The sequence below is a fragment of the Carassius carassius genome, chromosome 3 (genome assembly GCF_963082965.1).
Source record: "Carassius carassius chromosome 3, fCarCar2.1, whole genome shotgun sequence".
NCBI lineage: Eukaryota > Metazoa > Chordata > Actinopteri > Cypriniformes > Cyprinidae > Carassius > Carassius carassius.
The window spans coordinates 31,858,159-31,883,023 of NC_081757.1; the positions used below are offsets into that span (position 1 = coordinate 31,858,159).

The 24,865-nt window shown below is 43.1% G+C and overlaps 1 protein-coding gene across 1 annotated transcript; it reads left to right on the forward strand.

Annotated features, from left to right (window-relative positions):
* The first annotated feature begins 20,678 nt into the window (after window positions 1-20,678).
* On the forward strand, window positions 20,679-23,662 carry LOC132128121 (uncharacterized). The gene is made up of 4 exons (XM_059540159.1): window positions 20,679-21,219; window positions 21,388-21,995; window positions 22,627-22,690; window positions 23,616-23,662. The coding sequence occupies exons 1-4, from the start codon at window positions 20,766-20,768 to the stop codon at window positions 23,660-23,662; spliced, it is 1,173 nt and encodes a 390-aa protein (XP_059396142.1). The 5' UTR covers window positions 20,679-20,765.
* The last annotated feature ends 1,203 nt before the right edge of the window (window positions 23,663-24,865 follow it).

The following is a 24,865-nucleotide window of genomic DNA, read 5'->3' on the forward strand; positions in this document are numbered from 1 at the left end:
TCTAATTATTAAGGCTGAGAAGTTGTCAAAAGGCCATATATCTTACTTCTATAATCTACTTACTCCATCTTTTGATTCTGTTGTAAACAAAATTAAGACCAGCTGGGAGAACGAACTGCAGATTTCCCTGTCTGATGACTTTTGGGGAAAAGCCCTTCGAGCAGTTAATTTCTCCTCCAGTTGTGCTAGGTTCAGTCTCATTCAATTTAAAGTGGTGCATAGGATTCACTTTAGCAAGGCCAGGCTTGCCCAGATTTATCCGGGGGGCTCGGATGAGGGATGTAATAGATGTTCTCAGACCCCTTGTGACTTGACCCATATGTTCTGGTCATGCCCCAAATTATTCAACTTTTGGCATATTTTGATGCAATCTCAAAGATTCTGGCTTTGAAGATCTGTCCTTCCCCCCCATATAGCGATTTTTGGCAGACCTCCGGACGAACTTAATTTGACAAGAATTCAAATAAATGTAACAGCTTTTACCTCTCTAATTGCTCGTCGTAAAATTTTGACTCTATGGAAGTCACCCCTACCACCATCGTTCAAAGCCTGGCTATGTGACACGTTGTTTTTCTTAAAACTGGAGAAGATAAAGTTTACACTCAGAGGCGCTACTGACAAAATTTATTCTCATTGGAAACCACTATTAAATTATGTAAACCAGATTTCCGTTAGGGAAATGTCACTGTAGTGGCATATTTAGTACGTATCATTATTGGTTCCTACCTCGTTATGACTCACTGTCTGCCCGCCACACCATAAGCTACACTATATGGAAAATCTATTTTAATTATCATTTAATTATTTTAAGTTTACTTAGTCTTTCTATCCTACTTATTTGGTTTTGTTTGTATGTCTGACTGGCTATCGTGAGGGTGGGTGCTAGGGAGGGATATGGGATAAAACCATAAAAGGACTGTTATTCTGAATTGTTTATTCTTGAAAATATGGCATGGAGACCTGTGTTGTGTCATGTTGCAGATGTTGTTTAAATGCTTTTTCCAATAAAATATATGGAAAAAAAATAAATAATGCAAAATGATAGTTAAAGGCAGTTCATCATTGAATTCAGTGATGTCATCTCTGTTTAGTTAAATAGTGTCTGTGCATTTATTTGCAATCAAGTCAACGATATCGCTGTAGATGAAGTGACCCCAACTAAGCAAGCCAGAGGCGACAGCGGCAAGGAACCAAAACTCCATCGGTGACAGAATGGAGAAAAAAACCTTGGGAGAAACCAGGCTCAGTTGGGGGGCCAGTTCTCCTCTGACCAGACGAAACCAACACAGGGGTAAATCCAACATGGAACAGAGGAGGAAGACACACATACTGACTTTTAACTGGTTGACCCGACAAAACTGAACTGAAAGACTATGGTATATAAAGACAAACTAAGGAAGGGCAGACAGGTGCATGGAATTACCAAATTAATGGGGACATGGAACACATGGGAAAGAAACTAGACAAACCTGGAAACTAATCAGTTAACCGAACACGGGAGACAGAAACTGGGTCACAGAGAACATGGGGAATGGAAAACACAACATAATGAGTCCAGGGGTGTGACAATAATCACTTTGCCATTACATACAAAACGAAAATTAATTATTTTAATAGCTGGAGCAGTAGTATAAGCTGTTTTGAGAGGAAGAGGGAAAAGACGGGCTTGGGTCAGGCTCGAGCCTGTAACTCTGATAAGCTGTCGGACATGGGCCGGTCTAGGGCCTGAGCGTCTCAGGCTAGGGCCTAAATTTGAACCCGTGCAGGAGTCTAGGTTGGTCTGCCTCAGTAGTCCAACAGCGTTCGTCAAAGTCAAAATTATCGAGATGGCCAGTCATATCAAAGAAGGGCAGGTCTTACTGTCACTGTCACAATGCAACTAGAGTTTGTGGAAGAGTTTGCGGCAAGTAGTACTGTATTAGAAAACTGTTTTACGATAGAAATGTTTAGCGACCGACAGTAATAGACTATATAGTAATGCAAACTAGTCAACTTTTTATGACTATTACATGCAAATAACATTTTAAATAAAATATTTTTATATAGTGTAAATTGATTACTACTTCATATGAAGAGTTCAGATGCAAAAGCATAAAAGTCCCTTTAGAAATTTTCTTCTAAAATTAGCATTTTTACCAGGCTCCCATGTATAGGTTCAGTAATTTTACTTCAATTTTCATTCTTTAATGGTTTCTTTAATTTTCCATTAAAGTAAAATAACTAAACAAACATATAGGAGTATGAAAAAATAATCATATTAGAAGAAAATGTTGGATGGCACTTTTCATATAACGGTCTACAAACCCTCGAACATAAGTATTTTTATTTATTTAATTCCTTTATTATTATTATGCAGTAGATCCTTAATAATAATAATTTTATTATTATTTTGCAGTCTGTAACTTTGTTTTGAAAAGTGGTGGTGACACCACACAACTGTTTTGCTAGTTGTTTTATTTTAGAACCTAATTTACTTGGGGACTGGTTTTAGAGTTGGAAAAACTTAATTTTCGCTTTTTAAAAATACATCGATGTACCAGGGGCTGTGCCAAAGAATTTTGAAAGCGGGTGCAGAGGGGGTGCTAGATCATTGACAGGGAGCTGGGCAATTCAGGGCTCCATATTATTCTTCCCACTAGTCGATCTTTTGCAACTTTCTCAGTTGGTTGCACAAGCACAAACTTTTATCATAGTTTATAGTTATATGGAAACAAAAGTGGTTAAAATTCAATCCTTTCTTTTTCTTCAGTAATATTAGGCTATTCGATTTCGTGATCTAGTTAGGTTTTACAATAAAAGATAGTAATTGTCTGTTTTGCTTACATCTATACACCTTTCACCTTTAAGATAAAAAAAGGTGGATTCATTGTTGTTTAATTAAAATGCACAACAACAATAAAACCGTAAGATTCAATGACAAACTTTCTTACAAAACGTTTATAAACAAAAACGAATAAGATAAGGCATGGCATAGGTCTACAATACATGCTATATTAGGCTATATAATCACTAATAAATTGCAGCACGTTTAGCAAACACTGAGGAATCAAATAATAAAAAATAAAAGAGAACCTCCATAGCATAATGTTAGGTAAACAGCAAAGATTACCTATTCAAAATGAAAACAAAAAGAAAAGTAAAACTAAATTTTTAGTTTAGATTTACCAACATGTTCACCTTTTACCAACATTTTTTACCAACTTGTTCACCCAACCTTCTCTGGTTTAATGCTGTGTTCACACCAAACGCGAATAGAGCGTCTGGCGCGAATGATTTCAATGTTAAGTCAATGTAAAGGCGCGTTTATGCGCGTTTGGAGGTCTCGTGGCGCGAATGAGGCATTTAGCACGGCGCGGAAGACGCGAATTCGCCTCATTCGCGCGTCTAGTTTTGAACTCTGGCGTCAATTCGCGCCGCGTTAACCAATCAGGAGCCTTCTAGGAGTCACTCATTCAACATGGAGGAACGACTGATGTTGTCAGTGAGCAGTCAACCGGAGCTATATGACAAAAGTTCATTTTTCTATAGAGACAGGAATAAAAAGGACCTATATATATAAAACATATTAATAGATTAATTGAATAAAGGCCAAAGATAAGAAACGTTTCGTTTTACCCCAAATTAATTATATTTTATCTTGAACCACTAAAGAGACATCAGAGCCAGAGGCAAATGTCAGAAGGTCTAGCAACAGAGAACACAGAACTGCGTGAACTCAGCAGGCAAAAGCCCCCCCCCCCCATGACACGAATTTGCGTCTGTTGTGAAGTTAATTTCACGCGCGAATGAAGCGAATGATCTCAAAATGTTCAAGCGGCAAACTAGACTCAGTAGACGCGAATTTGACGCTCTATTCGCGTTTGGTGTGAACACAGCATAAGAAGCGGTCTTTTACTTTAGCATCAAAACCATCAATATGATGGTATATTGAAAAATTGACATGACAAGTAGGCCTATATAAACCAGGCACTACACTTGAAGCGCTGTCCAGTTCAAATAATTTGCCGTTTGAGTTTTCTCATACGCAAAAGAGTTTTAACATTAAGTGACATGACATCTGACACACAGATGCCATTGGCACATGCCACTATGCTCAGTGGCCGATTTTCCACTGTCGAGCTAAAACCGGGCATGCTAGGGCGTGCCAGGGCCAGTCGCGTTTCCACTGTCACTTCCGGGGCTTGATCGTGCCTCATCGGGGCTTCGTCTGGGCCAACGGCCAGGGTTTTTTGGCCCAACGAAAACCTTGGGCCAAAGTGGGCCAGCTGGGCCTAGAGGAGTGGTTAAGGACAAAGGCGGCGTTTCTCCGCGTTTGGAGAGCGTCAGCACGTGGATCATTTCAGAAAGATAACAGCTTTTAAAACCAGCATTAAAGACTTTTTAAAATAAGTTGAGCTCAAAACGCACTCTTAGACAGCAGCAGTGTTTGAAATAACTTGATCCGATGTGGATTATAATCACTAAACAAAGCAGAAATATTTATAAGCGATGCAAAAGACTATGCACGCTAGGCATTAACATTACCATATTAAACATGATAAATGTGACCGTTTGAAGAAATCAGACATCAGCTTCTTATTCTCTATCACAATTGTGTATTTATTTAGTAACTTACATTATCTGTCACTAGTCTCGTTTTAAGAGTGTAACTCCACGTAGCCTATCATAAAAATGTACGTTTTATGTTTTATGTTCGGGAGCTTTTATAAAAATAGAGATATTATCATTCATTCTAAATGTGAGGTATAGGCTACTGTGACTACAAATAAACAGAAACAGACTCGACTGTATAAGCTGGCTATTTTCATAAGCGTAAAAATAAATAAAATAGAAATACATTTATTTATGTGTGATTAATTTTGAGTCCTGATAAATTAATTCATTATGATCTATGTATCACTTATTCTATAGTAAAACCAGGGGCGCTGCCAGGAATTTTGGGCCCCATTAAAAAAAAATCAAATTGGGCCCCCTCTGCGCAGCTGTTGTCACCACATCTCTAGGACCTAACTGTCCCATCAAAAGCTTTACATAACTCTAATCAAAGGCTTGCAACTGTCTTGCTTCTTTTAGTTCAATACTAGTATTAGCGCAATATTTACGCCTATGAACGTAATATACATTTACCTCTGAATAACCATTCTGTTAAAATAAGCTCATCAGTCAGTTAGAAAAATAACTATAAAGAGGAGCGTTTTGCTATATTTATGCAGTATTGCATTTTAACCATCTTTAAGTTGTTACTTCATTAATTTGGAGGTTCAATTTGATATTATGATAAATATATTAATGTGCAGTTTATAAATATTTATTAATTACTTAATGTGTGATTGATTATTTATTATTATTATTTTTATTATATTATTATTATTAGTTATTTTTTTATCGATTGATAGCACTAATGTTAACCTTTCAGAGATGTTATTGTTGGTATAATATTTGTTTATTTTACAGCTGAATATGCTTTTCAAAAAAAAAAAAAAAAAAAAACACATTGGGATGACCACCCCCATCTGGCCCCCTTCAAATTTTCAATTTTATAATTTGGCCCTCAAATGAAATGAATTGAATAGCCTGGTGTAGGTGATAGGGAATGATTCAGAAAGTGTAAATATGCTTTCGATTGGTGCAAATAAGGTCTGGTTTCATGCAAACTGTGGCAGCACATATCCAGACTTTGGCTCTGATCCAGAGACACAATCGTACGGAGCTGATCATATGCGCGAGTCTGCATTTATTAAAAACTTTTGCAACTACACCGCCTCAGCATGATAATGACCACTGTTTTGTTTTACTAAGAGTTTCATATTGAATCTAGGGGATAATCTAATAGACTGTGGCTGTCAAATGCGGCTTTACGAAACTAAACGTCTCTGGCCCGAGCAGACATAATCAAAGCACTGTTGGCTACTTTAATAAACATGTCCCGCCCTCTCTTCCTGTTTCAGATGAAATTACGTCACCACATAGAATAACTTTGCTTGTTTCAAGGCACTTCAGTGTATGTTTGCTATGGGAGGAAATAGCTTCAAGAGAGAATTTCGCAAATGAGGTCTGGTTTAATATATAATTTTTAAATTTAAAATAAAATCTAAATATTAAAATAAATAAATAGAACAAAATAAAAAAAAGACTGCAAGTGATGTCACTAGCGGTAGCGCAAGTGTCTGAGAATGCAAGTCTGAGAGTGCAAGCAAGTCTGCAGTCAGACCCTCTTGAAACTTGTCAGCGCTGCCACTAGACTTTTATTAATCGATACTGAATCGCTACATTATATTTCTCAGCAAGGAGGGGGGTAAAATCACAGTTTTTTATTTTAAGTAACTAAACTCAGCTTTGGTGTTTCCCTATTGCTCGCGTGCCAGTGACTATCCCTCTGCGTGCCAGTGTTGGCATGTGTGCCGTAGGTTGCCAATAGGGATGGGCGATATCTTTTTGTTTGCGTTGTTACCGTTGAAAATTCTCTTCACAATAAAAATTTGTCTCCTCACGATAATAATGATAAGTCTAGTTGATGACGTAGTTTTGTGCGCACAACGCTCGCGCCCCCGATTCACTATTCACGTGCGGACGGAGTGAAAACAAGAATGGCGGAAGGCGGACGCGATGCTGAAGAGAAGCTTGTTGTTAAGCGAGGAGCTACCTCCACAATTTGGAACTGGTTTGATTACATCTGATGAGGAGCAAACTACCGTAATATGCAAAAGAAAAAGAAAGAAAAACGGTCATAAAGTTGACGATGGAACGAACTGACGGAAGTAGTCGCGTTTTGTTTGACAAAATATACGTTGCCATTCCAAACGGTTGAAAAAGAAGGATCAAAGCGAAGGATCCATAAACTGGACCCAAGATACAACATGCCCTCAAGGAAGTACTTTTCCAAAACAGCCCTGCCAGTGATGTATGAAGAGTGCAGCGGTAGGGTTCAAACATCACTGTCAATGGCGGATTTGTATGCTTATGTGGAGTAGCAGAACGACTGAGCCATACATTAGCCTTATGCTCCACTACATAACGAGTGACTGGAGTTTGAACAGCTGTTGCATCCAGACAAGTTTTTTCCCAGATGGCCACACGGGTGAAAACATCGCGAGTGGCTTGAAGCAGTTTCTTCAAGAATGGAATTTACATGAGGAGAAACAAGTGTGCCTGACAACAGACAGCAGGGCCAATATAGTAAAAGCAGCCACTCTAAACATGTGGACAAGACTGTCTTGGTTTGGCAATTGTCTACATGTTGCTATTGGTAAGTTTACTCTTTCTCTCTTGTGTCAGTGTCAGTATATTTAATGCATGCACACTGAGTAAACATGAGCTTAATATTAACTGTATTTATGAATTTGATTCTGCATTAATAATGAGACTGCAGTATTTTTTAACAGTAATTCATTACATTAGCTAATGTTTATATTATGTGCATTTAATATTGGCTGTGGAATAGTTTACCTCATTATATCAGGGAATGTTCCTCTCTTATGGAGTATAAACAACATTTGAAAGCTTACTTTTTCACTCTGGCTTTTGCTCATTTAGTGCTGTGTTAATGGTACGATGGGATATTAATAGTGTCGCTTAGAGTATGACGTTGTCTGTGGCAAGGTCCTGATTTTAAATGGTCTTGATGATTGTGTTATTTTATCTTTTGTACAGCACTGTGGTCAACTTTTGTTGTATTAGTATGTGCTTTATAAATAAATTGAACATATTAAATGTTCAGTTATTTTTTAAGTTTCATCTATTTTAATTTTAACTGAACTTTAACTTTATTCTTTTAACTTTTTTTTTTTTTTTTTTTTTTTTTATTGTATTTATTTTATTCAAAAGAAACATAAATAAATACTTAAAAATAAACAAATAGTTTTGTTGTTGTTTTGCAGAGAGAAGCATGAGGGATACCAGGATTGACAGAGCTGTGGGAGTCTGTAAGAAGATTGTCAGTGTTTTTTCGCACAGCTGGAGAAAAAAAATATTTATCTTCATTTGTATCGTTATCACAATAAATACCTGAAATTATCGTGATAATTTAGGCCATATCGCCCATCCCTAGTTGCCGACCCCTATTCTACGGCATCGTGAAGTACCTACTTTTTTTAAGAGTCTATGACCACATTTACAGGATGCATTGAGGAGGAGCCCAAACTATACTCTGTGGCCAAGTGATGCTTATGGTCCATAATATTGGTACAGATTTTTTGTAATAAACAATTATAATTTGCAGTGAATGGTGCCCCTGTTTCTTTTTTATCCATCCATCATAAAATTACTCCACATGGCTCTGGCGTGTAAAAAAGGCACACTTTTTTTTTCTTTTTTTGGAAAATAGCTTCATTTTCCAACTTCCCTAGAGTTAAGCAGTTGAGTTTCATCGTTTTTGAATCCATTAAGCCGATCTCCTGGTCTGGCGGTAGCACTTTTAGCGCCCAGTATTTAGTTCCCAGCTAGTTTGTGTTGTTGCAGCTATAGCGGAGTTGCTGAGGACTATTTTCAGGCACTGCATAATATCATTGCGCCTGCTGCACCCATGATATGGCAGCAAATGTCCTTTATTATTATGCCAGAATGAGAGTATAGTTCCTAGTCATATCGTCCTAGAAAATTGCAACTTTTAATTTTCCTTTAGTCTTAGTACACAATGTAACTACAGAAGAGTCAAGTTTTACAAAGGAAAAATATAGAAACTATTTGGTCATTTTTCAGCAAGATGCTAACGGTCTAATCAGATCCAATCTATGCTAAGCTACGCTAAAAGTGCTTAGCTCCTGCAAATTTCCTGCAAATCCTGCAAACTAATGCACATGCCTAGAATGCCTTGGGGGTGAGTAAATATATGGCTAATTTTCATTTTTTGGATGAACTATCCTTTAACTGCATATAATTAAAGTCTTATGTGTCGCAGTCTACACAAGCTATTATCGAAGTTGTAACATGTTGATTAACCAGTGGGAAAATTTCCTCACCTTCACAACCCTAATAACTATCTGATTGTTGTGATTTATCAGTTGTTCTTTTGCATGCTGAGTGAGTGCAACTGTTCACAAAAAATATAAAAGAATGAAAATAAAAAAATTACACATTTTTAAAAACAGATGCTATGTAAAAACAGCATAGTGATAACCGTCTCAGGTTACGTATGTAACCATAGTTCCCTGAGTATGGAATGAGACACTGCGTCCTCTAGGGGGTCGCTTTGGGGAACACCTCATCGTGACTGAAGCATACATTGAAAAAACATCAACTTGTTGGCCGGCGACAGCCTCCGACGTCACTACCGGCACGACTATAAATAAGCACTGGGAGAGCACGTCATTATCTTCTTCGTCTGAAGCTTGCGTCTGAAGCATGGCCGGGAGCTAGAGGACGCAGTGTCTCGTTCCCTACTCAGGGAACTATGGTTACATACGTAACCTGAGACAGTTCCCTTTCGAGGGAACTTCGAACTGCGTCCTCTAGGGGTCGCTTTGGGGAAAAGTATACCCACGCTGCCATGCTGAGGGGAGTGCAGACCAGAATCATGGCGAGCACTAAGTACCAACTCTACCATTTCCATGGGAGTTGCCCCTGGGACGTTTAGACGGCTGTCTGTGACAGTACCCCTTACGGCCAAAAGGCCTAAGCTAAATACCCAACTTAATTGTTAGGGCCTCGGCCCAGGGTAGAGCTGAAGGCTTGGAATCAGGAAAGATTCCTTTAAAGGGATACGGCTAAGAACGTACTCGGTTACTAATGTAACCTCGGTTCTCTCTAGAAGAGGGAACGAGTACTGCGTCTTAGCTAAGACGCTACGGGAAAAGTCTCTTTTCACGATACATGAAGCAAAAAATTATTCTTAATTTTGAATTATTGTAAAGCGCATTTGCAGCAGCACACAGCCATAGGCGAGATGGCTCGCTCGCTCATTGGCTGCTCTGCAGCAACTGCATAAGCCTATCGAGCGCAGGCTGATGCAACATCAGACCAATGAGGGCGCTCGCGCCCTCCACGCCACTTCCCGCCGAAACAGGTGTGGCCTAGCCCTATAAAGGGAGCTCGAAAAGGCTGACTCACCTGATTTATTTCATCGCCGAAGCGAACCAGAGTGAATCGTATGCACGGCAGAGAACGCAGTACTCGTTCCCTCTTCTAGAGAGAACCGAGGTTACATTAGTAACCGAGTACGTTCTCTTACGAGAGTTCTCTCGTACTGCGTCTTAGCTAAGACGCTACGGGAACCCAATGTAAAACGCCGTGCGTGCAGAGATCACACACCAATAAACCTGGAAGCGACGCCCAGGATTTACAGTGCACAATCACCAGAGGGACTCACAGAGAGTCCTAGAACAGGAGGGGTAAACTCTCCGTCCCATATCTAGCAGCGTCCGTAGACGCGGCAATATGACATCACATATTCAAGGCAAGGCCTGACCAATGTGGGAATGTGGGTCTTACGCAATACTGCCCACATAACAGTCGGCAGCGCCTCGCGCTTGCGATCTCAGAGTTCCAATCAGGACTCTGATTCAACTATACCGACAACAGCTTTGCTTGCAGAGCGGGAACCTCTAAGTTATAGAACCTGATAAATGTAGACGGCAAGGCCCATCCTGCCGCCATACATATATCCTGTAAGGAAATCCCACTAGACCACGCCCACGATGAGGCGACACCTCTTGTGGAGTGTGCTCTGACACCCAGTGGGCACTGAAGGCCCCTGGAAGTGTAAGCTAACGCTATAGCTTCAACTATCCATCTGGATAGGCTCTGTTTCGAAGCGGCCATTCCCCTGGAACGTCCACTGAACGAGACAAACAGCTGCTCAGTCTGTCTGAAGACAGCAAAGCGAGACACATAAGTTCTTAAAACCCTAACGGGGCAAAGAAGACTTGAGTCTCCATCCTCTTCTGACATCGACAGGGCAGTAGGGGAAATAACCTGAGCCTGAAACGGTGTGTTGAGGGATTTCGGCACATAACCGTGCCTAGGTTTGAGTATGACTCTTGAGTCATTAGGCCCAAACTCCAAGCACGTCGGGCTCACCGAGAGCGCATGCAGGTCACCCACACGCTTCACTGAAGCGAGAGCCAACAGGAACACTGTCTTGAATGACAGATGTTTGAGGCTAATCGTTCGGATAGGCTCGAAAGGGGAACCTTTCATGACCTCCAAAACCGTCGAGAGGTCCCATACAGGGACTGACGGAGGTCTGGGAGGATTCAGCCTCCTAGCTCCTCTAAGGAAGCAGATGACCATATCGTTCCTTCCTATTGACTGACCGAGCGTTGTCTCAGAAAACTGTACCACTATTGAGCTGATGGTATTTCAGCCATCTGTTCCATATTAATGAATCCTAACCCTAACACATTCTGCACTCAAAAACCAGGACTTTGAGTTTTACTACGTCTTCCAACATAATTCACCATTTGGGGCGCCACGATGTCGGCAACACCCTGCCGTTGGTGACAGTAATTACACCTTAGAGAGAGTCTCCAGAGACACTCGCGGGAGCCTCAAAAAGAAAAAAGGACGAAACCCCCGTTTTTCTTTCCCCCACGGCCCGACAACACATTCCAGCTTAAAAGGAGAAATGGACTCTCCTTTCAACTTACACACACCCACGCACACACACACCCACAAATGTTTTATCTTACACTCATCATGTAAATCCTTAATAATATGTATTTTGAGTATGTTTGTGCATTGCATAAATGGTTAATCCTTGTTATGTGAAGAGTATTAATGCTAAAGGGTTGGAAGTGTTTATCCTTATTCTAATGTTCCCAAATAGAGCCCTGTTGGTAACCCCTCCCTTCCCCCAAGTCATAAAAAACTTTACGACTGCATCTGGGAGAAACAGGGAAGCCAGCTCTCACTGGGATCTTTTGTAAGGAAAGAGAAAAGCACCTTTTACAGGTATAGAATGTATCTCTTTTTGTGCTTAGATGTCTCCCCATATCAAATTGGAGTATCTGCAATTTTATCATGTGTTAATCAAATTTTAAATGTGTGTAATTCTGCATTTGAACATAACTTCATGTTTTGATCATTTATGTATGTCACTTTTGGTGTCTGTTTAATCGTCATGCTTTGAAGAACTCATTTATCTAAAGGAAATTAATGAAAAATGTATTAATCTGGAATTACGAACGTGCTAGAATATCACTGTTGAAATCTGATAAACCCTAATTTATTAGGGTGGGTGTTTCCACAGAGACAAAGGAACTTTTTCCCGCTTCAGATCGCGGACGTTCATTGGTTGTTCACTCGAACAGAGGCGTGAACCATTTCAAGCCATAAGAGCTGACCCCGGAAGGTCCAGCTCTCTCTCTTCTCTGGTCCTCGCTCTTCTCTTACGCGCTGCTCGTCCCTCTGCGCGGCCTTGGGCCGCTCTCCTATCGCCGTCCCTCTCAGCACGGCGGCTGAGAGGACAGCCTTTTCATGACTCCTCCGGGAGCGTTTATTTCTTTTGTTTTCGTTTATTTTCATTACTAAGTTTATTCACCTATTCGCCTCTCCACACGAGGAAGACGAATTCTGAAACATTGCTTTCTTTGAACTTTCAAATATCGCGCGATTCCGCAGCAGCCCGGAAAGCAGAGAGGACACGCCCAGACTGACGCACGCTACACGCCCGCTCGTCTCCAGCACACAAAGAGACACAGAGACACTTGCAAGTATCATTCTCTATGGAAATTTAAATGCTGCTTAAAGTTTTCTATAATTTGATTTCTATGTTGCCTTTCAAGGGTTACTGTCTGTGAGTTTTGCATATCACGCCTATTCTCTCATTCATCCTCTTTCACTCTCTCTCTCTCTCTCTCTCACCCTCATTTGGATTCCGTTATGTCAATGTCAATGTCAATGTCACCTTTATTTATATAGCGCTTTAAACAAAATACATTGCGTCAAAGCAACTGAACAACATTCATTAGGAAAACAGTGTCAATAATGCAAAAATAATAGTTAAAGGCAGTTCATCATTGGATTCAGTTATGTCATCTCTGTTCAGTTAAATAGTGTCTGTGCATTTATTTGCAATCAAGTCATTGATATCGCTGTAGATGAAGTGTCCCCAACTAAGCAAGCCAGAGGCGACAGCGGCAAGGAACCGAAACTCCATCGGTGACAGAATGGAGAAAAAAACCTTGGGAGAAACCAGGCTCAGTTGGGGGGCCAGTTCTCCTCTGACCAGACAAAACCAGTAGTTCAATTCCAGGCTGCAGCAAAGTCAGATTGTGCAGAAGAATCATCTGTTTCCTGTAGTCTTGTCCTGGTGCTCCTCTGAGACAAGGTCTTTACAGGGGATCTGTATCTGGGGCTCTAGTTGTCCTGGTCTCCGCTGTCTTTCAGGGATGTAGAGGTCCTTTCTAGGTGCTGATCCACCATCTGGTCTGGATACATACTGGATCCGGGTGACTGCAGTGACCCTCTGATCTGGACACAGACTGGATCTGGTGGCCACGGTGACCTCGGAACAAGAGAGAAACAGACAAATATTAGCGTAGATGCCATTCTTCTAATGATGTAGCAAGTACATAGGTTGTTATGCGAAGTGTTTCCGGTTCCGGTTTACCTAATTAATGCAGCCTAAAAATCCTTTAACGGATTTGGATAATAAAAGCATATTAGTATGTTATGTGTATGCCAGGTTAAAGAGATGGGTCTTTAATCTAGATTTAAACTGCAAGAGTGTGTCTGCCTCCCGAACAATGTTAGGTAGGTTATTCCAGAGTTTGGGCGCCAAATAGGAAAAGGATCTGCCGCCTGCAGTTGATTTTGATATTCTAGGTATTATCAAATTGCCTGAGTTTTGAGAACGTAGCAGACGTAGAGGATTATAATGTAAAAGGAGCTCATTCAAATACTGAGGTGCTAAACCATTCAGGGCTTTATAAGTAATAAGCAATATTTTAAAATCTATGCGATGCTTCATAGGGAGCCAGTGCAGTGTTGACAGGACCGGGCTAATATGGTCATACTTCCTGGTTCTAGTAAGAACTCTTGCTGCTGCATTTTGGACTAGCTGTAGTTTGTTTACTAAGCGTGCAGAACAACCACCCAATAAAGCATTACAATAATCTAACCTTGAGGTCATAAATGCATGGATTAACATTTCTGCATTTGACATTGAGAGCATAGGCCGTAATTTAGATATATTTTGAGATGGAAAAATGCAGTTTTACAAAGGCTAGAAATGTGGCTTTCTAAGGAAAGATTGCGATCAAGTAGCACACCTAGGTTCCTAACTGATGACGAAGAATTGACAGAGCAACCATCAAGTCTTAGACAGTGTTCTAGGTTATTACAAGCAGAGTTTTTAGGTCCTATAATTAACACCTCTGTTTTTTCAGAATTTAGCAGTAAGAAATTACTCGTCATCCAGTTTTTTTATATCGACTATGCAATCCATTAGTTTTTCAAATTGGTGTGTTTCACCGGGCTGCGAAGAAATATAGAGCTGAGTATCATCAGCATAACAGTGAAAGCTAACACCATGTTTCCTGATGATATCTCCCAAGGGTAACATATAAAGCGTGAAGAGTAGCGGCCCTAGTACTGAGCCTTGAGGTACTCCATACTGCACTTGTGATCGATAGGATACATCTTCATTCACTGCTACGAACTGATGGCGGTCATATAAGTACGATTTAAACCATGCTAATGCACTTCCACTGATGCCAACAAAGTATTCAAGTCTATGCAAAAGAATGTTGTGGTCAATTGTGTCAAACGCAGCACTAAGATCCAATAAAATTGTTATGTCTTGTACAAAGTTTACTGTCTATATTGTCGTACGCGTATTTACTCTGTATAAATCGTAGTTTGATGTATCATTAGTTCAATTATTAAATTCCATATACTCCAGATTGTCTGTCTAAGTTGCTCATGTTACGAAGTCAATGAAATGTCGATCTTAGCTACAAAGCTCATTTGTTACTTTTAAGTAATATAAATTTTATAAGGACAGGAGAATGGTTTCATGGCCAGAGACTATTTGTCCGGGAATTATAAGAACTGATAGCGTTACTGAGAATTAATAAGTAAATCTTACGGCCGTTTGCTGGATTACCCAACGTTTGATTTACATTAATTTCTAGTAAAAGATATCACAATAATTGATATGAAGAATAGAATATTGAAATATTAATGAGTAAATTACAGTGCCTTGTGATGAGTTATTAATATATACAATTGACCTATTTTTCATCTTCAATAATTTTAATGCAACTGTAATATGATATATATATTAATCATATTCCTGATTAATTACCCAAATTCCCTATATATCATTTGAGTTAATTATTATGTACAACCCAGTGCGGCTACATATTTTGGTGGAGAAATGCGGCCATTTCAAACTTCGTTTTGTGAGCAATCCAGTTCAATCTGTGTATATGGTTATTAATAATTTCTGCACGCGCGCTATGAAATTTGTACTTGTGAGAAGTCGCAAGACGCGAACTCTCTCCTAACTGATCAGTCAGCACGTTAGGTATTCATAGAAACTTAACAGTATAGTCACTGTTATTTTAATGAAGGTAAAATGTTAAAAAGTCTCCTGTTAAGAAAGACCAAGATCTCTCTGCAGTGAGAACATTTTAATATGAATAATTAAAAGATGAAAAAAAAAATCTTTTATTAGTCGCAACATGTAAATCTGAACATGAGCGATGTTCCTCTGCTTCAGTTAAAAAGGCCTTGCTTATTAAATATCGTTATTGAATTCGTGGTGAACCACACTGATATTCAAAAATAAACGATAAAAACTCCTGGTCTAAAATTGGCTTAGCTACCCGATTTGTAAACCTAAAACATTTAAATCACATAAGTGCTATTTTGATAAATGTTTATGGGAGTCAACAGATGGAAAATTCCTGTTGTTAACAGTTGTGTGTTTGGCAGTGAACGGATCCTCCCTTCACGCTCTGTTTAATATAGCACCGCAGAGGTAAAACCTTTGTCTGTTTGTTAGTTAAGATTTCGATGCAGAGAATCAGCCTGACAAACGATCAAATTCTAGATCACATTGATGTCAGCTGTAATTCCGCTTACTAAACACCAGAGGGGGTCTTTTGTTTAGAAGTTTCAAGTTACGCCCTGCCTTCTGATTCCAGCTTGCATGAGTGCAAGTCCGCCATCCCGTGGCCGTTTCAGATAATGCGCTCTAATTGCTAATCTCTATTTCCCCTTGTGATTTATTGAATTAGATGTCTAAATTCTCAATAATTATTTGCATTTACAGCCTTGCTCATGCGAATATTATTCCAGGTTAGACAGTTTCAGACTGTTTACATTTACTTTGAGTTTGGTTCAACCATGATTTGAATTAAAATGTAATTGTTTAATAGTGGAAATCTAGATTTTTCAGGTCAACCACTGATTGACCCACTTAGTAGGTAAGCCATCTAGTGGCAGTCTCCTGTTAAATCGACTAACAGCTCTTTGCTCTCTTTCAATTCTGTTTTGAATTGCATGTCTATTTTGACCCTTTCTGATTAATTTCATAATTAATAATGAGACCTACTGTTATCATTGGTTATTATAAGATATTATTCAGATTTTCATTTTAATTCTTACATGCTGATTTTGAATTTTGATTTAAACCAGTTTTGAATTTTTAATTTGAATTAAGTTTTCTGCTCACCAAATTAAGCACGGAGAGGCAGTACGCCCCCTTGTGGTGAAAACCAGCTACTACTTCTCCCGTGTTCCATTCCTGTCGTTTATTTTGATTCTTATTATTTTTCTTCTCTCTTTTGGCTTAGGTTATTTTGATAATTACCATTATTATCATAATCCCTTTTCTTTGTTTTATCATTATTAGGTAAAGCTGTTACCTTTCCTTTCTACATATATATTTACTCAGTTGATGTTAAACCAACCAAACCTTAATTAACTTTAAGTTTCCTTTGTTCATCCTTTGTGTATTTGATTGTAGAACTCCCTTGGTGATTGGACAGTCATCTCAGGTCTCCAGTGAGCAAGGGAGCCGACCAGCGTTACCGCAACTGGCTGTGAGTGAAACTTGGTTCCTCTTATCTCTGTCCATTGCGGCACGCAGCGGAGACATCAGCAATTTGACACTCCAACGGTAGTCAATCAGTCCAGTCGACACACGACGCAATCTCTGGGACCAGTACCTAAACCGGGGCCTAAATCGGGGCCACTCTCTTTTAAGAGAGGGTTCTAGGGAACAGCCCAATTTTGTAGTGCTGTCTGGCGGTTGACATCTTGGTGTTGCCCGGTTGTGTTAAAAGTCACAAGCTGTCTGAGAGGGTGCAGCGCCAGAGTAACGGAGGGCCAGGGACACTGCGGTTGATTGTTTGGGAAGCGCTGGAGAGGTTGACCAAGCCACTGGTTTCTACCTGAATGGCTTCAATGCACCCAGGTGAACCAAATGTGATAAAACCATCCACTTATTATAAGCCACAGAATATTAGATGTTCCCCCGGATATATTTTAAGTGTTTGACCCATTTGCTTCTTCAAGCCACACCATATTCCTAGGTTTCCTACTCAGATAGCCCCACTCACCTGTTGGCCCTATCTTAAAATCTAGCAGTAGGCTTAGGCCTCCTTATTCTCACTAACACATTGTGTTACTATTGTTTTATCTAATTTCAAGTGTCGTGTTTCACTTTGATCTTTTTCTACCCTCTGTTCTGTTGTGATTTGTTTCTTTCAATTCACATAGAGTCAGTAACCTGTGAGAGCCACCAGAGAAGCTAAATAGAGTGACAACCAGCAGCCGGTGTCATCACGCGACCCGCTAGGCTACTGCCTGTCAAATCTCCATTTCAGGTCCTTCGTTGACCCAAGTTAATTGGCTACTGAATTGTCTGACTGTTTGCATCAGTTAGCCCCAAAATTCTCAGAAACGGCACAGCCCGTATGAATATAGCTCGTTAACTGTAGAACGAACTTGCATTGGTCTTTTTGTGTGTGTGTGCTGTGCTTCTCTCACCGACAGCGAGTCAGGATGTTCCAGCCATCCAGTCCAGCAGTCCACGGGGGCCACCTCTCGACATGGTTGAAAGCAGTGACGACCCCCTTCCTGCCCAAGGACACCAGTAACCTGCAGCACCCAGAGCAACTAGACACCGAGCTAGATAAACTGATGGCACACGGTCCAACTCAAAGCGACTACTACAAAGAACTCGCCAGGATCTTCGGAAGCCTAGTTCACATTCTCGTCGCCCAGGCATGGCTCAGTGAACGGAGCAACATTGACCTTGGACAACAAGCAGCAACACTTAAGCTTCAAGTGGAGGAGGCCTGGAAGGACCAGGCCCGAACCCAGAGTCGCCTTGATCAGCTCCTCCTCGAGACCCAAAACCAGCGCGAGAAAGAGGACGACACAGATCCAGAGCTACAGAAAGAAGTGGAAAGACTTCACAATGCCCTGCAAGATCTTCGCCTCGACACAGACCAAAGAGAACAACTGGAGAGAAAAGCCTTCAAAGAACTCAACAAAAAACTCCAGCAAGGTGACGCTCTCCTAAAAAGAGAAGAGACTGAACTAAAAGAAAGAGACTCTAAAACCTGGGCCTGCAAAACACACTTGCAAGCGGCCTAAAAATCAAAAATCGAGCTAAAATCAACGAGCTTACTCTGCAGAGAGAGGAGCTCCAAGATGAACTTGACACTGTTCACACAGAGCTGAGACAATCTCACAGATTACAGAGTGGCTGGATCGGAGAAACGCAAACGGAGAAAGGCTCATTTCGGCCGCCTGTATCCGGGATCTTGTCCTTTCGGTCATGACCCAAAGCTCATGACCATAGGTGAGAGTAGGAACGTAGATTGACCGGTAAATCGAGAGCTTCGCCTTGCGGCTCAGCTCTTTCTTCACCACGACAGACCGGTACATCGACCGCATTACTGCAGAAGCTGCACCGATCCGTCTGTCAATCTCCCGTTCCATCCTTCCCTCACTCGTGAACAAGACCCCAAGATACTTAAACTCCTCCACTTGAGGCAGGAACTCTCCACCAACCTGGAGTGGGCAAGCCACCCTTTTCCGACTGAGGACCATGGCCTCGGATTTTGAGGTGCTGATTCTCATCCCAGCCACTTCACACTCGGCTGCAAACCGTCCCAGTGCATGCTGAAGGTCCTGGCTTGATGAGGCCAACACGATAACATCATCCGCAAAGAGCAGAGACGAAATCGTGTTGTCACCAAACCTGACCCCCTCCGACCCCTGGCTGCGCCTAGAAATTCTGTCCATAAAAATCATGAACAGAACCGGCGACAAAGGGCAGCCCTGCCGGAGTCCAACACGCACCGGGAACAAGTCTGACTTACTGCTGGCAATACGAACCAAGCTCCTGCTCCGGTCGTACAGGGACCGGATAGCCCTTAGCAAAGGGCCCCGGACCCCATACTCCCGGAGCACCCTCCACAGGCCGCCGCGAGGGACACAGTCGAATGCCTTCTCCAAATCCACAAAGCACATGTGGACTGGTTGGGCAAACTCCCATGAACCCTCCAGCACCCTGTAGAGGGTATAGAGCTGGTCCAGTGTTCCACGGCCTGGACGAAAACCACACTGTTCCTCCTGAATCCGAGGTTCTACTATTGGCCGGATTCTCCTCTCCAGTACCCTGGCATAGACTTTCCCAGGGTGAGAAGTGTGATCCCCCTGTAGTTGGAACACACCCTCCGGTCCCCCTTCTTAAAAAGAGGGACCACCACCCCGGTCTGCCATCCCAGAGGCACCGTCCCCGACTCCCATGCGATGCTGCAGGGGCATGTCAGCCAAGACAGCCCCACAACATCCAGAGACTTGAGGTACTCAGGGCGGATCTCATCCACCCCCGGTGCCTTGCCACCAAGGAATTTCTTGACTACCTCGGTGACTTCAGCTTGGGTGATGAACGAGTCCACATCTGAGCCCTCAGCCTCTGCTTCCTCAATGGAAGACGTGACAGCGGGATTGAGGAGATCCTCGAAGTATTCCTTCCACCGTCCAACGACATCCCCAGTTGAGGTCAACAGCTCACCACCTCTACTGTAAACAGCGTTGGTAGGGCACTGCTTCCCTCTCCTGAGGTGCCGGACGGTTTGCCAGAATCTCTTCGAGGCCGACCGATAGTCCTTCTCCATGGCCTCACCGAACTCCTCCCAGGCCCGAGTTTTTGCCTCCCCAACCACCCGGGCTGCAGTCTGCTTGGCCTGCCGGTACCTCTCAGCTGCCTCAGGAGTCCCACAAGCAAACCAGGCCCGATAGGACTCCTTTTTCAGCTTGACGGCATCCCTTACTTCCGGTGTCCACCACCGGGTTCGGGGATTGCCGCCTCGACAGGCACCGGAGACCTTACGGCGACAGCTCCAAGCATCCGCTTCGACAATGGAGGTGGAGAACATGGTCCACTCGGACTCAATATCTCCAGCCTCCCTCAGGATCCGGTCGAAGCTCTGCCGGAGGTGAGAGTTGAAGATCTCTCTGACAGGAGACTTGGCCAAACGTTCCCAGCAGACCCTCACAGTACTTTGCCGTGGCACCAGGACACCCTAGGCCGTAGGTCGATGATCGACTTTGTGGTCGTTTCATCCGACCTCCGGCCGTATGTCTTGGACACTCGGGTGAAGAGAGGGGCGGAGCTGTCAACTGATCACCACCTGGTGGTGAGTTGGATCCGATGGCGGGGGAGGAAGCTGGACAGACTCGGCAGACCCAAACGTACTGTGAGGGTAAACACATTGTACCTGTTAAAAATCACGTCCAGCCATGATGTGCATTGTTTTCTGGATCGTCAACCAGAGACTGTCAAAGCGTATTACCAGCAAATGCTACAGACTTTGATTCTTGAATTCTCTGATCCAGACTCAGACCATGGGCTACTTATTGCTATGGACCTCAAACAGGGTCGACTTGAAAACCCACAGACTTTCTGTAGTCAGCTACGAAAAGCCTACTTCGGAGCATGCAACGAAACAGGTATGGAACAGGATGTCAACTTAAAAACTCTGTTCCTCCGAAACCTACATGCCAGTTGGAGTTTTCATCTCAGAGTCCCAGCGTGTCCACGTAACAGAACTACACAAGAGTTACGGAACTTAGCCCACAAAGCTTGCACCAAGCAAAAGACTATTTGTGAAAAGACTGTGAAAAACCCCAAAGTCTCTGCCTCTGAGCACTGCTTGGAGTTAATCCTAGATGGCGCCCTACAACACCACAGTCACAGACATTTTTACAGAGAGTCAATACCGTTCCAAGCCAGCAGAGGGCAACACAATCGTGGTGGTGCTCATCCAACGCACCAGAGCGAGCGACTCTGGGACCGGCGACCCAAAAAGAGCCGATCCCCAACGTCCAGAACACAAAGCCCCGACAGCCGGCAGTGGAACCACTCTCGACATGACACTGGTAAGCTCAATCCTGAGCCCACGTCAGAAAAACACAGTGCAGCCACGTCTGAGACAGCAGAGATCCTGAGGGTGCTGAAAGAGCTTCTTTACATGAAACCTTGCAAGGAAGACAAGGAAGATGAACCAGACATCTTATGTCTAAGCATAAGAACTGAAACCAACACCCTGTCTAACTGCCATCTGTATGAGCCAAGCACCCAGAACACTGCTCGTCATCCACAGACCACAGAGCTAACTGTCACATCACAAGGTGACCGCATCACCCAAGCTCCACAGCTGACAACTGCACACCCTGAACGAGACAGCACAGGTCCTCACACCAGGTACCACAAACACAAGGTACCAGAAAATGCTGTTTTGACTACCTGCCTTCGCAGCGAGCTACACAAGACCGGTCCTCACCACCCATCGATCGTCACACCTGCCCTGATGTCAACATTCCTGGGCAGCCTTGTCGAAAAGGGGGTGGGCCGAAAAGGAGTGAACATGGAAGACCTGATCGACACAGGATTAAACCTTACGGTGATCTCATCTCACCTTTTCAAAAGACTCCAATTTGAAGCTAAGAGACTAGATCAAACTCTTACACCTCAAACTTGTGAACTCCATTCACCTGACAATCGGTCTGATGAGTCTAGTTCATCCCATGTATGTCTCACTAATGAACACTCATGCATTTCTCATTGACAAAGACCTGCTATACATCCTGTATAGCCTACATCCTGTGCGACAACTGCACGGCAACTGACATTAACATTCCCAAGGGCTACGGGCTGGGATGGCTAGTGAGCCATGACTTTTATGACTTTGAACTTGTACTACCTGTCATTGAGCCCATTCCACCTGCACTGATACCCGAAGGGAGTACAAACAACACATTGTTCACTGCACCCTTCAAATTCGTCGTCATCACATCTGTCATGTCGGTAAGCAAAGACCAGGTGTGCGGAATGGATCTGACAGATGACCAACACCTTGCAGTATACACAGTCTCCCACCAGAACGTCATTGAGACTGATGAAGCTGCTACAACTCTCAATACCAAACTGACAATGACACACCGACGGAGGAGCCTTACACAGGTTTTCAATCTCAAGTGCAGCAAATTCTATGAGATGCTCATGCACTTCAGAGTGATACACATCGCCAAAGACTCAGACAAGTTCTTTATAAGATCTAAGAATCCTGTGCCAAAGACTTTTTAGACTGTGGTCTTACCAACCTACACACGATGCGCATACCTATGCACCCTGATGCTCCTCCCACTTCTGTCAAACAGTACAAGATTCTCATCGCCTCACACGAACCAGTGCAGGAGATCATCGAATCTATGCTGGAGAAAGGTGTCACTTTACTAGCTAAACTGCCTACCTCAGAACCGCTTACGCGGGCTCCGCTGTCTACAAAGACCAACATAGCGGACATGCGGGCTTCTGAAACCTCCATAATGACTTTGCTTTACCACCTCTCAGACCCCTCCATCCACCCTAGCAACCAGTCTATAGTCACTGACAACCAAAGCCCCAGACCACTGCATGATACAAAGGACATGCTGCGTGCACAGAAAAACATTGTGGTTTGTGCACCGTCTGACATCACAATGCCGGGGCTTGTAATGCTACGGAGCAAAAGGGGGACTATGCCAATATATTTCCATGACGCATCATGTGCTGCACCACGCAGCACCAGAGCCACTGACAAGACACTGAAGCAAGTGTCATGCCAGCAGCAAGATGTGGCAAAACATGAGCCAGGGCGAGCTAAAACCAGTCGCTGCCCACAAAGCAAAGAGACTGCCCTGTCCAACCAAAGACAGCCCTCGCTTGTTAATTCCTCCCCTCTCTCTCTCTCTCTCTCCCTGTTATCTGTACCAGGATGCTGCTGTGGTTTGCCGTGCTGTGCTGTCAGCCAAAGAGAGGACAGCTGCCACCGAGAGAACCACTGAGACTCCTGATCACCGACGACAGAGCACACTACCCCAGCACCGTAACCCAATACAGCTGGACAGGTGTCCGATGGAGAGAGGACTCCCTCACTCACACTGAGGCCGATGTCAAACACATGTTCAGCCAACATGAGAAAGTGACTGTTAACCAAATGGGGTTAGGTGGACACCACCACCGCTCCAAACAGCTCCCGGGAGCTTTGCTCAGAGCCGCTGCTGCCGCCAGAACATTTAACATTGGTATGTCCAGTGTCAATGCAGCGAACCAGACCGTAAGCTCCACGAAACCGCTGTTTACTGTCTTCCATAATGACTTTGTCCAGACTCAGCTGATTACAGCATTAACAACAGACCTGCTGTGGGAGGATAGCTCCTCCAGTGACAGCCTAACCACGGGTAAAACCCCACCATACATGATACCCTTAAGCTTTGTGCTAACTGTGCTGGCTTACGCCATCACCACACCAGCTGACCTGCTGCAAATACACCTGGCCAACTCTCTGGATAGCACCATCTTGCTGCACGTCAACCCCAAACAAAGAGAAGTGAATGTGCTCCTGAACCAACCCATCAGCGAGTCAAGCCAAGTCTACAGACCTTAAGACATTGTCAGTGTCAGGTTGTGGGAAAGCAACACCCACACCAAGACACACATTCCAGATGTGGTGGCCTACCACGACAGCGACACACAGCTGTACCTGGCCCCAAACCTGCACATGTGTACTTTGACCAAAGACATTCATTATCTCTGCCTTAGCAAACCCTTCCTCAGACACAACGCTGAAGGAATCTGCGGGTTGCAACCCCTGGTTAGCGACACACGCTGCCCTGCTGAAGCCAAGCCTCGTACACAAGTCACAGAAACGCAAGCAGAGATTGTAGGTGACAGATGGCTCGTCAACACTCCTGTGCGCACTGCTACATTTACATCCAAACTCACAACAGCCGTGGCTGGAGGTCTCCGATGGAATCCTCGGAAAGGGGGTGCCAAGTCAAAGACAACACCGAACCTCATCAAGCTGAATCCTCAGCTCCAGGAACCACCTGCCATCATGATCCACCTGCTACATGACCATCATTTTACATTACATTTACATTTATTCATTTAGCTGACGCTTTTAGCCAAAGCGACTTACAATTGCTATATATGTCAGAGGTTGCACGCCTCTGGAGCAACTAGGGGTTAAGTGTCTTGCTCAGGGACACATTGGTGTCTCACAGTGGATTCGAACCCGGGTCTCTTACACCAAAGTCATGTGACTTAACCACTGCGCCAACACCACCACCATCATGATTCACCTGTCATCTGCACATAGTGTTGATTGCCGTCCGATGATGTCCACACAGGGATTTCATCTGACGGAAAGGGGGAGATGAAACATTATTGAGCTGATGGTATTTCAGCCATCTGCTCCATATTAATGAATCCTAACCCTAACACATTCTGCACTCAAAAACCAGGACTTTGAGTTTTACTACGTCTTCCAACATAATTCACCATTTGGGGCGCCACGATGTCGGCAACACCCTGCCGTGGGTGACAGTTATTACACCTTAGAGAGAGTCTCCAGAG

What these genes read in the sequence shown, in the direction of transcription:
- LOC132128121 (XM_059540159.1), top strand. Translation starts at nt 20,766, where the DNA reads ATGCTACAGACTTTGATTCTTGAATTCTCTGATCCAGACTCAGACCAT. An exon ending in CAGAGGGCAACACAATCGTG is followed by an intron (nt 21,220 to 21,387) that starts GTGGTGCTCATC and finishes AACACAGTGCAG; the next exon opens with CCACGTCTGAGACAGCAGAG. An exon ending in CGAATCTATGCTGGAGAAAG is followed by an intron (nt 22,691 to 23,615) that starts GTGTCACTTTAC and finishes GACTTTGTCCAG; the next exon opens with ACTCAGCTGATTACAGCATT.